We start from the raw sequence: 14,000 nt of genomic DNA on the forward strand, positions 1-14,000 counted from the left end.
AGCTATAAAATAAAAAGCTTTTTTAGAGTTAAAATACAACTTTGAAAATAAATTTTTGTAATTTTTAGTTGTTTGAATTAAGATATAACAAATTATTTACTAAAAAATACCGAGATGTTCAAGTTTTATTTATAGAAGGTAACGATCACGACAATTACGTATTTTTTAAATTTAAGACATATAACAAATATATATAATATATATATATATATATATATATATATATATATATATATTGTTATAGGATATAGACTTATCTGCCACTAATGAAAATTGCGTTGAATGTTCAATTAGGATTGAGAAGTTATCATAATTCTGATTTGTTCACTTGATATACAGCTATACAAATTTAAATTTTTTAATTTAATTAAGTTTATTCAAAGAATATGTAAAACAATTGTTAATTGAAACATTGTTAGATCAAGCAATGGTTTAGCATAGTGAACTTATACTTTAATTAAAACAAACTCTTACTGCTGATGTCTATCTGAATTTTATTGAAAATAGCTACAAAAACACAACAATTTTATTAAATTCGAACCATATTTAATGGAAATGCTTAGTTTTATTATAGTTTTATAACAATAAAACAATATATTTTGAATAAAACATGTTCAAGTTAAAAGGTACTTTAAAATAAATATAACTTCGTGCACCTGCAAAACAAACAGCAAACATCGTTCTTATTTCAATAAAGGAATTTAAACATTTATTTATTTAGTGTTTTAATTTGTTTTTTACTATTTTATTTTAATGTTTTAATAATTTTAAATTGTATTCGACTTTTAATGGAGTTGGAAAATATAGTTGCTAACACGGTTTATTTGAAGGCGAGAGAAGGTGATCGTAATTTATTTTATTTTATTTTATTCCAAATGGCAAGCCAGTGAATCATTTTTAATTTCTTATCTCCTTTTTAAATTTTTAAAAATTAATTTATTATCATTTCAATAATTTGATTAATCAATTTATCATTAATTATAAATATTTCCACGAATTAAAATTGGATTCAGCCGGAGCCTGCAGTAAAAGGAAAGGTAGGAGCAAAAAATGGAAGCAGCTACTTTCATTTCCACACATTTCTGTTTGTGCATCTGTCAAAGATAGCATCAGTAAGTTAAGTTGGCTATAGTTTTTAATTCTAAATTATTAAAAATCATTTATTTAAAACTTATTTTGATTATATATATATATATATATATATAATGTTACATCAAATTGTAAAAAGAGAAATTTGTATGTCTATTCTGTCATGATCAGATAATAATTCATTCATTACACAAGCATTAGTTTTTCAAGAGAATTGTACATTATATCATGAAAGTTAGTGTTATAAATGTTTATTATTTTAAATATTAAAATTATATATAAATACATATAATATATGCATGTATGTGTACGGAAAGAGACAGTGAGGAAAGGAGAGAGAAAGTTTTAGGAAGTAATTATAATGGTTTTTTATGTACATTAAAGAAAAAAAACAGAGGGAACCTACGCACGCACACACACACACAAACACAGACAGACAAACTCATAAATATATATACACACACACACATACACGTACATGCACACATACCCATATATATTTGACACTTATGTACATGTGTACATTTTTAATTTAGAATTTCATCAATCATCATCTTATGATAAAATGTACAGATGGTAAAATAATAATAATAATAGAAGTAGTAGTAGTAGTTGTAGTTATAATAATAATAAAATTGGCAGTTAGAAAATTAGAAACTTTATTAATTAGAGTTTTTTGTATAAAAAAAAATAATTGATTGTGTCTAGAATGACTGACAACAACAATAGTGATGACAACGACGACATGATGACGATGGTGATAACTAAAATAACATACATGGCTTCATTTAGTGCAATGTTTTTCATTAGTTTAATTTTTCTACAGGGAAATATGCCTGGATAGAGCGATAGATGGATGAATGAATGAGTGAATGGATGAATGAATGAATGAATGAATGAACAGATGAATGAATGAACAGATGGATGGATGGATGAAGGATTTATTGAATATATCCATGGATGATTGAATTGTTTAATGATTAGGTGAGTAGAGTGAATAAAAAAAATGTTCTCCTTATTTATAGTTAATAATAATGATAATTATAACAACAACAACAATAATAATAATAATGATAATGATTTTATTATTTTCATTTGTGTGAATGCCAATGTACTTATTATAAGCAATAAATAGATTGCAGTGTTGCATGGTTGCATAATTACATTTTTAGCTCTGTAGTTTAATGAAGTTTAATGTGATTTTATTTAATGCAATGCTAGTTTTTTTACTCTCTCTATCTCTCTCTCTCTCTCTCTCTCTCTCTCCTTTCTTTTTTCCCCTTCTCTCGCTTCTCTTCTCTTTCTTTTTCGTAATGATGAGGCTGTTAGAAGTAATTAATGTTACTAAACCTCTCACTATTACTTAAATCATTAATTGGTTAATTTAAGTATATGGCGTTTTATCGGACTGCCTGTCCTTCTATCCTCTGTTTCTCAATTTTATTTCTCTTCCCCTTTTTTTTCTCTCTCTCTCTCTGTCTGTTTGTTTGTCTCTCTGTCTGTCTGTCTCTCTGTTAATGTTTTTTTTGTTACACGACGACGACGACGTGTGATACTGGCCAGTTCAATATGATGTTGTTGTGAGGTTGTTCAGGTCTGCAAGATGTTTCTGTACAAAAATTATTTCTTTCTAACAAAATTATTTAAAACATAACAGATCTTAAAACATGACGCTTACATACACACGCACGCACACATACATACACACACACGCACACATCAACGACAACAGCCCCGACATACAAGTACATAGTTGAGCAGCAGCCAATAGGAAGGGAGCTGTTCAAAATGTTTTGCAACAACCAACCACACCTCAAATGCGCCCTCGATTTCCTCGATGATGCCGTAAGTTGTCAACAACCGTAAGTTGTAAGTTGTTGCTGCTGATAATGTTGCTGATGTTGTTGCTAATGTTGATGTTGTACATGCTGCTATTTGCGCCGTCAGCGTTCGAACCTGCTAGCAACGCGCTATAACAACATCGCTAGACATGGCGCTTCTACCATCTGAGCTAACTTAATGTGTTGTTAATGTTATTTTTTGATCAAGATAGCATGTTATTATTATAATATATATTTTTATTATGATAATAATAATAAAATGAATCATAATTAAAGACGAAGTATGAGGTTTCGTTGGACGAAGAGCGCAAGAGGATGTCTGTGGATATCAAAGAGAAGTACTTTATATCGCAAGTGAGGACGATGATGATGATGACGACGACGATGGTGATGATTGTGGTGGTCATTATGATGACGACTGCGGTGGCCATGATAAATATAACGATGATGATTTTATTATGGAATAGTTTATTGTGATTTTATCTATTTTAGATTTAAATTTCGTCAGCTTATAACGCAAAGGGCGCCTGCGTGGTGATCTATAAGAAGACCCACTATCACCACACGTGCTTCAGACATAATATTACACCGCCATATACCTACCTGATCACCATAACCAACCGTGTCACATCATTGCATATGATGTGACAAATACCTGTGTTGGATGGATGATTCCTTACCTGGCTTATATTACCTGACTTTCATTCATTCATTCATTCATTCATTCATTCATTCATTCATTCATTCATTCATTCATTCATTCATTCATTCATTCATTCATTCTTTCATTCATTCATTCATTCATTCATTCATTCTTTCATTCATTCATCCATCCATCGATTAATCTACCCATCCAATCATTTGTTTTTACGTCTACCCATCCATTCATCCAGTTTATCCGTTTTATGCATCCATTTATTCACCCACCTACCTATCCATTTTCCAACCATCCATCTATTCATCCGTCAGCCCATCCGTTTCATCCATCCATCTATACATTTCAATTTCCATTAACGCCTTCAAACATGTGTGATGGTGACGTCATTTATCAATTATTTCCTTATCACTTTAATTTCCTTCCACCGACCAACCTCTATACAAACATACATACATGCATACAATTATATATTGATCTATATGATACATACATATGGTATATATATCATATGTGATATATGACATATATAAATATATATATATATATATTATATAAATATATATTAATACAAAAATGTAATTTACCTGTTGTATATACTTCTCGTTTGGTATGATTTCTGAATGTGTTGATGTTTTTTTTTGTATGCAGATGTTTGTATTTGAGTATTTGTTTTGTATGTTCTATATGTTTGTATGTCCTGTATGTTCTGCATGTTTGTATGTCCTGTATGTTTGTATGTTCAATCCACCATACACCATTGTTGTATTTGTGTTTGTGGCTGCATTTTTTCGTAAATACCTACACATTTTGATTTGCTGTCGGCAGCCATATAAAGCCAACGAACTCGCCAACTTATTTTTCTCTTGTGTTTTCGACACGCATGTATACAAAGGCATTGTTGTTGCTGTGTTGTTGTTGTTGTTGCAGTGTTGTTTTATCGTTAGTTGTGTTGTTGTGTGGTTAGTTGTTGTGTTGTTGTGTGGCAAGTTCACTTAGCGGAAGTTTAACAGCATTTCATTCCCGGCTCGGCTTTGATGTTCGTGTGGATGCATTATAGAGAAAAATGAAAGTGGAGCTTTTAAACGTGTGTAAGAAGAATAAAAACGGAGAGATAGAAGATAGGAGAGAGAAACAGAAAGAAAGAGGGAGGGAGAATGAGGGAAAAATTGAGAGAGAGAGAGAGAGAGAGAGAGAGAGTTAAAGAAAGAAAGTTATTGAAGGAAAGTAAATGAGTAAATTAATATTCTGACATTACACTGTATTTCATTTTCTCGATCGTTCATTTCTTTATTTATCCACTTCTTCATTTTGTCTTTCATTCGTTCGTTTATTTATTCATTCATTCATTCATTCATTCATTCATTCATTCAGTCCTCCCTATTCGACTCCATAATAAACGACTCGAAGATGACGACATGCATGCAGAAGATGGAGGATGATTCCTCCAACCGAGACCTCTTCACTTCCTGCATGGAGTCAGTTATGATGATGATGCTACTGCTGCTGCTGATGATGATGATGGTGATGATGACGAAAAAATTGATGATGATGGTGGCTACTGCTCATTGAGGTTCATGATTACATCGTCATCATCATACTTCATCAGCGTCGTCACCATCATCATCACCAGCACCAACAACATCATCATCACCAGCACCAACAACATCATCATCACCAGCACCAACAACATCATCATCAGGTGCGCCAAATCTTACTTGTCAGACGAGCCGTTCAGTTTGTTCCTGGAGAGCATGTACTTCAAAAGGTACCTGCAGTGGAAGTGGATCGAAAGGTTGCTCTTGTCATTATCATTGCTCTTACTGTTCATCATACTCATGATTAGTGCTATATTAATATTAATGTATTCAAATTAATGTTAATTTATGCTAATCTACGCAGGCAACCAGTGACGAAGCATACATTCAGGATGTACAGAGTTCTTGGCAAGGGTGGTTTCGGTGAAGTTTGTGCTTGCCAGGTTGGTTTGCTGCTTGGCTGGCTGTCTATTCATAATAATAATAATAATAACCTAGTATAATAATATATTAACATAAGATAATAAAATGATGAGATGATAACGAAATGACGAGAACAGGTGCGATCGACCGGGAAGATGTATGCGTGTAAGAGGCTGGAGAAGAAGAGGATCAAGAAGCGGAAGGGCGAGGTGATGGCTATCAATGAGAAGCAGATTCTCCAGAAGATTAATTCCAAGTTTATTGTTAGTTTCTTCTGGTGTTTGCTTGTTTGTCTGTGTGTATTCGTGAGTGTGTGTGTCAATCAATCAACCAACCAACCATTTAACCAGCCAGTCAACCGACTAGCCAACTGACTAACTAACTAACCAATCAATCTATCAGTCAGCTAAGCAACCATCAAAACAATGAAACACACAGACAAACAAACGAACGATCGATCAGTCAATCGATCAGGTAATTAAGTTAAAGTTTCAACCGCTCACAACCGCAGGTCAGCCTGGCTTATGCGTTCGAGACGAAGGAGGCCCTCTGCCTGATTCTGACCCTGATGAACGGCGGGGACCTCAAGTTTCACATCCACAACATGGGCAGTCCCGGCTTGGAGGAACCGAGGGCTGTTTTCTACGCCGCGGAGATCGCCTGTGGGCTGCAGCATCTTCACTCGGAGAATATTGTATATAGGTAAGTCTGTTGTTGTTGTTGTTGTTGTTGTTGTTATTTGTTGTTGTTGTTGTTGTTGTGTACGTATATGTTTTCAGGTTGTTGTGTCATTCATTTGTTTAATGTTCAAACAATGATACGTTTTCAACATGTCATTTTATATTTTAATGTATATTAATGTAAATACAATCCGACCAATCACGGAACGTTCAACTATAAAATTTGACCAATGAAAATTCGACTTATAATGACCAACGACCAATTACATTCAGGGACCTTAAACCAGAGAATATCTTATTGGACGATGCAGGTCACGTGCGAATATCTGATCTGGGACTGGCTGTTGAGATTCCAGTGGGGGAGACGATCAAGGGTCGTGTTGGAACTGTCGGATACATGGGTTAGGAGGAGGTTGAGGACGATAATGATGATGATTAGGACTCACTCACGCACGCACACATGTACACACACACGCACACACACACACACACACATACATACGCACACAGCTCCTGAAATCTTGAACAATGAGAGGTACAGCTACTCGCCTGATTGGTGGAGCTTCGGATGTTTGCTTTACGAAATGATCGAAGGAAAGGTGGATGACAGAAATTATTATTATTATTATTAAGCGATCGTCATCATCAACGTCATCATCAACATCGTCACATCATCGTCACACAGTCACCATTCCGAGGATATAAAGAGAAAGTGAAGAGAGAGGAGGTCGATAGGAGAGTGAGAGAAGAGAGAGAGATCTATTCTAATAAGTTCTCCGCTGATTATAAACTCTGTTGCTCTAAAGTTGGTTACGATGACGATGATGATGATGGTGATGCTGATGATGTTGTTGTTTGTGAGGGTGATGATCTTAAAAACTTTGAATCCTCTTCATCACTCTCGACATTTCCAGCCCTCGCATTCACCTACCTTCCATCTCCGTCAACTTCGTCTTTGAGCATTCACATTCAATCATCATCATCACCTCCACCATCAACGCCTACGTCATCATCACAATCGTCAACATCATCATCATAACTACTTAACCACGTGGCAGTTGTTAGAGAAAGATATAAACAAGCGAGTGAACGCCAGCGACATACGCGTGCAGCCGATATTCAGGCACATAAACTGGAAGAGATTGGAGGCGGGTATGGAGAAACCGCCGTTTGAACCCGATGTTGGTGCTCTTGTCTCTTTTTTGCTTTTGTTTTGAGACCACTGTTGTCATTGTCGTTGTCGACTTACTGCTTTTGTTTGTTCCTTCATTTTTTTCTCTCTGTTTGTCCTTTCTGTTGCTTTCTCTCTCTCCCTCCCTCTCTCTCTCTCTCTCTCTTTCTTTTTCTCTCTTTCTCTCTCTCCCCCTCTCTCTCTCTCTCTCCTTACTTCATCCATACATAATCATGAACCAATGTTCCTGCCCCGCCCACCCACTGTCAGTCACGCGCAGTTTACTGCAAAGACGTCCTTGACATTGAACAATTCTCAACAGTGAAGGGCGTCAACTTAGACGCCAGCGACGACACTTTCTATCAGAAGTTCAACACAGGCTGCGTCTCCATACCCTGGCAGAACGAGGTACTTCAACACTAACACACACACCACACACATACACATACTTAAACACACACACACGCACACATACTTAAACACACACACGCACACATACACATACATACACAGATGATAGAAACAGATTGTTTTGCCGAATTGAACGTCTTTGGCCCTGACAACACGCCAACGGCAGATCTCCTCGAAGACCAACCTCCACCTCCTCCTCAAAAATCTTTTTTCGAACGATTTTTTCCATGCCGAGTTCGTATCTTAGGCTTTTATTCATTTATTTTTCTCTCTCTGTCTGTTTGTCTGTCTATCTGTCTGTCTGTCTGTATGTTTGTTTATCTATCCATATATTTGCTTTTCTATTTTTTATTTATGGAAATTCATTTAATGAATCTTAATTGAAATTTTTCAAATTTGATTCATTTATTTAGCGTTAACAATGCCTCAAAAATTTTGAGGGGAGAAATATAATTAATTATAATGAATTGTAATAAAACGTAATGAATTGTAATACATTGTAATGAATTGTAATGAAATATAAAACCTTCCACTAATATATTTCCATTAATAATTTCCATTGCAGAATCGAAGAAAGCAAAATTAACTCCGACTAAAATAGAAAACCATTCGTTTTCCCGATCATTCATTCTCTTATTCTTTAATTTCTTCGTTCGTTCGTTCGTTCGTTCGTTAATTCATTCGTTCATTCATTCGTTCATTCATTCGTTCGTTCGTTCATTCATTCATTCTTTCATTCATTCATTCATTCATTCATTCATTCATTCATTCATTCATTCATTCATTCATTCACATTTATGTTTTGATAATCGTATATTTATTTTCTTATTCTTCTTTTAATATTATATAAAACATTGTGCAATTGTTGTATAAACCTTGCATGTGTTCAAATCAATCAAACCATCAGTCAATTAATTAATCAATCAATCATTCATTCCTTCAATCAACCAATTAATCAATCAATTAATTAATCAATCGACCAATTAATCAATCAATCAACTGAGCCTGTATTTTTGTAACAATAATTGTCCAATATATGTTTCTTAAATTATGAATTAAATTAAAAGTTTAACAATCAACCAGCCAATGAAATCTCACACAAATAACATTCTCTGGTAGCTAGCTATATAAAGATCATTGGTTGATTGGATGATTGATTGATTTATTTATTGGTCGGTTGACTGATTGGTCCACTATTATTATTATTAATATTATTATTTTTATTATTATTATTATTTTAACATGCCAGTCACAATTTATAGAAAAATTGATTGAATAGTTTTAATATTAATCAGTTTCTGCACCAATATCGATCGATTGAGAGATAGTATTAACTGTTACTGAATAAATTATGTTAATTAGCTCTCTGTTTAAATGTGTTATGCTAATTGATTTAATTAGCATCGACTTTATTTTATTAAATTATGATAACAATTTGGATCTGGATATTGCTATGTCATTTTTATTCGCACATGGTCACTGTTTGGTTTAAATATGCTATTATTAGTCTGATTTGAATAAATTATGTTAATTTTATGGTAATTGGATGAGTGGGTGATTGATTGAGGGATGAATGAACGAATGAATGAACGAACGAACGAATGAATGAATGACATAACATGTGCTCATTCCATCTGTTACAGTCAACTACGTTTCAAAACTAGTCAACTGAAAACAAATATGAATAAATAAAAGTATTTCGTTTGCCAGCTGATCAACCAATCATAATTATTATTATTATCATAATTATTATTATTATCATCATAATTATTATTATTATTGTTGTTATTGTTGTTATTATTAATGTCACAATGTATCGGCCACTTATTTGAATGTATATATGAGCCTTATAGCAGGGAAATAAAAAAGAGACTAAAAAATTGTATGGTGAGGATTTAGCCTGCTTTAAGATATCGGCTTATATACACTTATACATACACCTACACTAACACATACATATACACACACACATACATACACATACAAAAATACACACACATACACATACAGGAATTCAACTATAGTATAGTGTAGTCTTAGTCTATTGTTTGCAATACATGATTATTCGATGAATTTCATTGATGAACGACTTAACTTTGTTACACTTAATCATGGTGTCATCCTCATTCTTTGATGAATTTTAAACTTTTTGCGATATTTTATACTGAAATAAAATGTTTCATTTTTTCTTTCTTGAAAGAATAATTGAAACCGTAGAGAAACATTGTTGTCTTTGTGTCAGTTCTTCTCCTTCCTTGATAAAGCAGCGTAGAAAACAACCCAAGTTGTATGGCTATCGTGTTCGATGTTTGTTTTTTTAATAAATGTAATCTTTCATTTTGTTTTTGAAACTGTCAACACAGCCGTTCAAAGAAGTCAAGCATAGCAAATGAACATCACGCTATGAATAATAAATCAAATATCTTTTTTATAAATTTTATTTGTATTACCTATGTTTTCATATATTTCTGCTCTGTCATTGTAATGTTCTATGTGTGTGTGTGTGTGTGCGTGTGTGTGTGTGCACATTTTGAGTTGTTTGCTATGAAATATAATTTCTTCAATCCGGAACAAAATCGATTTTCTTTTAATATGGATTTTCTCTATGTGCTATTTTACAGTTTAAAATAATAATGATAATATTATTATTACTATTTATTATTATTATTTATTATTATTATTTATTATTATTGTAATAATTAGCGATTGTTATTGTTGTTGTTCAGTCATTATTTTCTGATTAGAAACTTGATTGCATGATCGTATTAATAATAATAAAAAATTATATATGACTATAACTGTTTATTATTATTATTACTATTATTATTGTGTTATTAATTACGTTAAGCAATATTTTTATATTGAAATATTGTTATCCATTTGTTAAAATATCTTTTTGCTAATGCGTGTTTCTACTGCATGGTTTCTCAATCGGTCAATCATCATATATCCATTTAATCAATAATTCATTCATTCATTCATTCAACCAACTGATCAATCGACATTATTATATCTTAGTTGAACATTTTATAACTTTTCATTTTGCCTGTTTCTCCTGCTTATATATCTGTTATGCAAGTAAGACGTAAAATTATTATTGTTATTATTATTGTTATTATTATTGTTATTATTATTATTATTATTTCCTGTTGTTTTCATTTGATATTTAACGTAAAAATATTAATCACGCACAACAAAAAATTTATTTATAACGGTTAAATTATACACACACACACACACACACACACACACACACACACACACACACATATATATATATATATATATATATATAAATTCTTTATCCCTTATTGTTTTAAATGTTGCTTTAATTATATAAATGAAAGTTTATACTGTATATTGTTAGGAATTTTACATATATACACATATATATATATATATATATATATATATATATATATATATAATGTGTGAAGTGTACAGCATATTTTGTTAAGATGTTATTATTACATGAAAATATTATTTTTCCCTATATTAAATTCCGTATTAAACGACGTATTGTGTTTCAAATGTTTTTCATCAAGTAAAACTATGAATAAATACGTGTTTGTGTGTGTGGGTTTGTGTGTGTGTGTTTGTATGTGTGTGTAAGTTAGTGTATTAGAATGTGTATAAATTTTGCTGATTGTAGAAGCATTTCGAATGGATACACATCACATGAAACACCTTAAACACACGTTAATCTGTTATCTGAATGTTTCACCTTACTGTTACACACGTGCGCTCGGAAACGCACATTAATTTGTTAGTAGCATCTTGAAGATTTCGACGCTGTGGGAGTTAGAGATTAACATTCCTTGCGGCAGTCGCATGTGGTTAGAAGCTTTCATCTTTTGCGCGCGTGTGTGTGGCTGGTGTCGGTTGTTTGTATTTAAGGAATGTTTCTTTTGGTCAACTAAGAATTTGTAAGTTTATTTCCGCTCGATTTGTCTAAGCCTAAGCACCAGGTTTTTTTTTATGAAGAGAGTTTTAAAAAATTTGAAAGAAATTTGAAAGAATTTGAAGTTTTTTTGAAGTTTCGAATTTATTAATTATTTAAGAGTTTTGTTAAAGTTGTAAAAGAAAGATATTTATTGGTAAAGCGCAGTGCAATTTGTTAAAACTAATTAACTTTGGAACATCTCTGTAAGTTTTGTACCTACTTTTCCAGCTCTGTTTACAGCTGATTACCGTCAAGTATTCAACTAACTATCGGTATGTTAAACGGTTTACTGAACGCTTTAGACCGATTCAACGATCTGAGGAGACGAGTCGCAAACATTGACGATGGAATCGACCGACTGAATCGTTACTACACTTGCTGCATACTGCTGGCTGCCACAACCATCGTCAGTTTGAAGCAGTACGCTGGCTCACCAATCGACTGCTGGTGTCCAGGCAATTTCGCCCCATCTCACGTTGATTATGCTAATTCAATTTGTTGGGTTAATGGTACCTATTTCGCACCTTTTGAAGAAGCCATTCCTCGAGATATCAAGCTAAGATCTTTCGTCCTTTATTACCAGTGGATTCCGTTTTTGCTGGTCGGGCAGGCAGTGACATTTTTTTCGCCGTACATACTCTGGCAGTTTTGTCTAAAAAATTTGGGAATTAACTTATTCGCGATTGTCAATGTTAAGTTGAATTCAGATGAAGGCGATTTTAAAAACAGAAATCTGAAAAAAATTGTAACGCCTCTGATAAACTATTTGAGAAAGAATACAAACAGACGTAACTCGTTCTTTGGCTCGCCATTCGATGAGTTTAGAGATGACAATTTTGATTACCATCGTTCGGAAAAGGAGCGTTCAACTGCTGCCAGCTACTGCAAACAAATTGTTGGATATCTGAAAAGATGCTATCGGTGGCTTGTGAGATGTTCGCGGTGTTTCATCATCAACCCACTAAGTGATAAGTTATCATTCTTGTATCTTACAACGAAACTCATTTACCTATGCAACGTGATGTTAAACATCGTCATCGTTGATTCCTTACTCGTGAAGAAACTTTTCTCATCAACTTTCTCAAATCACTCAAAGATAAATTTCAATATTAACGAGTTCAGCGACGTCTTCCAACTTGATCCTAGCAGGTTTCCGAAAGTGACGCTCTGTGATTTTTTGATTCGTCAGCAAATAAACGTCCACCGATACACCGTGCAATGTGTGCTGCCCATCAACTTAATAAACGAAAAAGTTTTCATCTTCCTTCTTGCCTGGTTCTTCTTCCTTTTCAGTTTGACTACAACCAACTTTTTGAACTGGCTGGCTAGGCTCTGGTTTGTCTTTTGCCAGGTTTTTCGCTGCGTATTTTCATAATTTTTAATCATATTTGTGAGATATTACATTTTTCTTTAACGTTCAATCTTATTTGTGAGATATTTTTGTTGCTTTAACTTACTGTTAATAGTCCCGTAATATTTTTTGATGAGTTGTTGAACATGTTGTGATTTGTTATCGTGTGGTTTAATATGGGCTAAAATTGTAAAAGGATATTGTCTAACAATTGAAAAATGTATAAAAATTAATCTTAATATATTTAACAGGCAAACTCCATCCACCAGCGTTTGAAATCGGCAGATCGTTTCAACAACCTTAGCAGACAAATGACATCAAAATTCGTTCGTGACTACTTGAAACGCGATGGGTTATTGGTGATGGACTTAATTTCACTGAACGCCAACGATCAGGATTTGGTAACTGAGATTTTGTTCCATCTGTGGCTCGATTCTCAAAATATCAACTACAAAAATTCACGAAAAGAAAGAAGGTGCAAGTTTGGCTCTCGCAAAAAAGTTTCAAAATCAAAACTGGATACTGTCGTCTTTTTGGAGAATGCAAATAGCAATGATGTTTGTTATCATTTTTCTAGTTTTTTTAGAAATAATTTTTTATAAGTATAAATTTATTTTATCTTTAGTCTGATTCCAAATAAGCTTGAGTGTGATAGGGCATGTATGAAAGAGATCCAAACCCATCGCGGCAATGTTCAGTTGCTGATACTTCAGAAAATTAATTAAGAAAATTAAAAATACTAAAACCTCAAATAATTTTTTTATTAATTTTCTACTAGAAATGCAACCAGAGGTTGTTGGAACAGCGAGTGGTGAGAAACAGAGTGAAATGAGTTGCCTGCCAGCAGCCAACAGAACCACTTCAAGTTTTTGTGGCGACGTGTTCGAATTTTTGAAAT

At 33.1% G+C, this 14,000-nt stretch overlaps 2 protein-coding genes across 2 annotated transcripts; both read left to right on the top strand.

Annotated features, from left to right (window-relative positions):
- Positions 1 to 788: 788 nt before the first annotated feature.
- On the top strand, positions 789 to 8,943 carry HELRODRAFT_100074 (hypothetical protein; the record flags this gene model as incomplete). Its single annotated transcript, XM_009020169.1, has 17 exons — positions 789 to 840; positions 1,014 to 1,112; positions 2,822 to 2,934; positions 3,207 to 3,284; positions 4,960 to 5,063; positions 5,288 to 5,380; positions 5,488 to 5,566; positions 5,684 to 5,809; positions 6,058 to 6,248; positions 6,500 to 6,627; positions 6,737 to 6,825; positions 6,912 to 7,031; positions 7,285 to 7,407; positions 7,668 to 7,805; positions 7,911 to 8,042; positions 8,374 to 8,476; positions 8,549 to 8,943. 16 exons carry the CDS (start codon positions 789 to 791, stop codon positions 8,392 to 8,394), a joined length of 1,686 nt encoding a protein of 561 aa, XP_009018417.1. The 3' UTR covers positions 8,395 to 8,476; positions 8,549 to 8,943.
- A 3,139-nt stretch (positions 8,944 to 12,082) lies between these two features.
- On the top strand, positions 12,083 to 13,530 carry HELRODRAFT_132793 (hypothetical protein; the record flags this gene model as incomplete). Its single annotated transcript, XM_009020170.1, has 3 exons — positions 12,083 to 12,447; positions 12,577 to 13,102; positions 13,354 to 13,530. Coding segments are annotated over 3 exons (1,068 nt in total), but the record flags the coding sequence as incomplete, so codon positions are not given.
- Positions 13,531 to 14,000: the final 470 nt, after the last annotated feature.

The sequence above is a fragment of the Helobdella robusta genome (assembly GCF_000326865.2).
Source record: "Helobdella robusta unplaced genomic scaffold HELROscaffold_27, whole genome shotgun sequence".
Lineage (NCBI taxonomy): Eukaryota > Metazoa > Annelida > Clitellata > Rhynchobdellida > Glossiphoniidae > Helobdella > Helobdella robusta.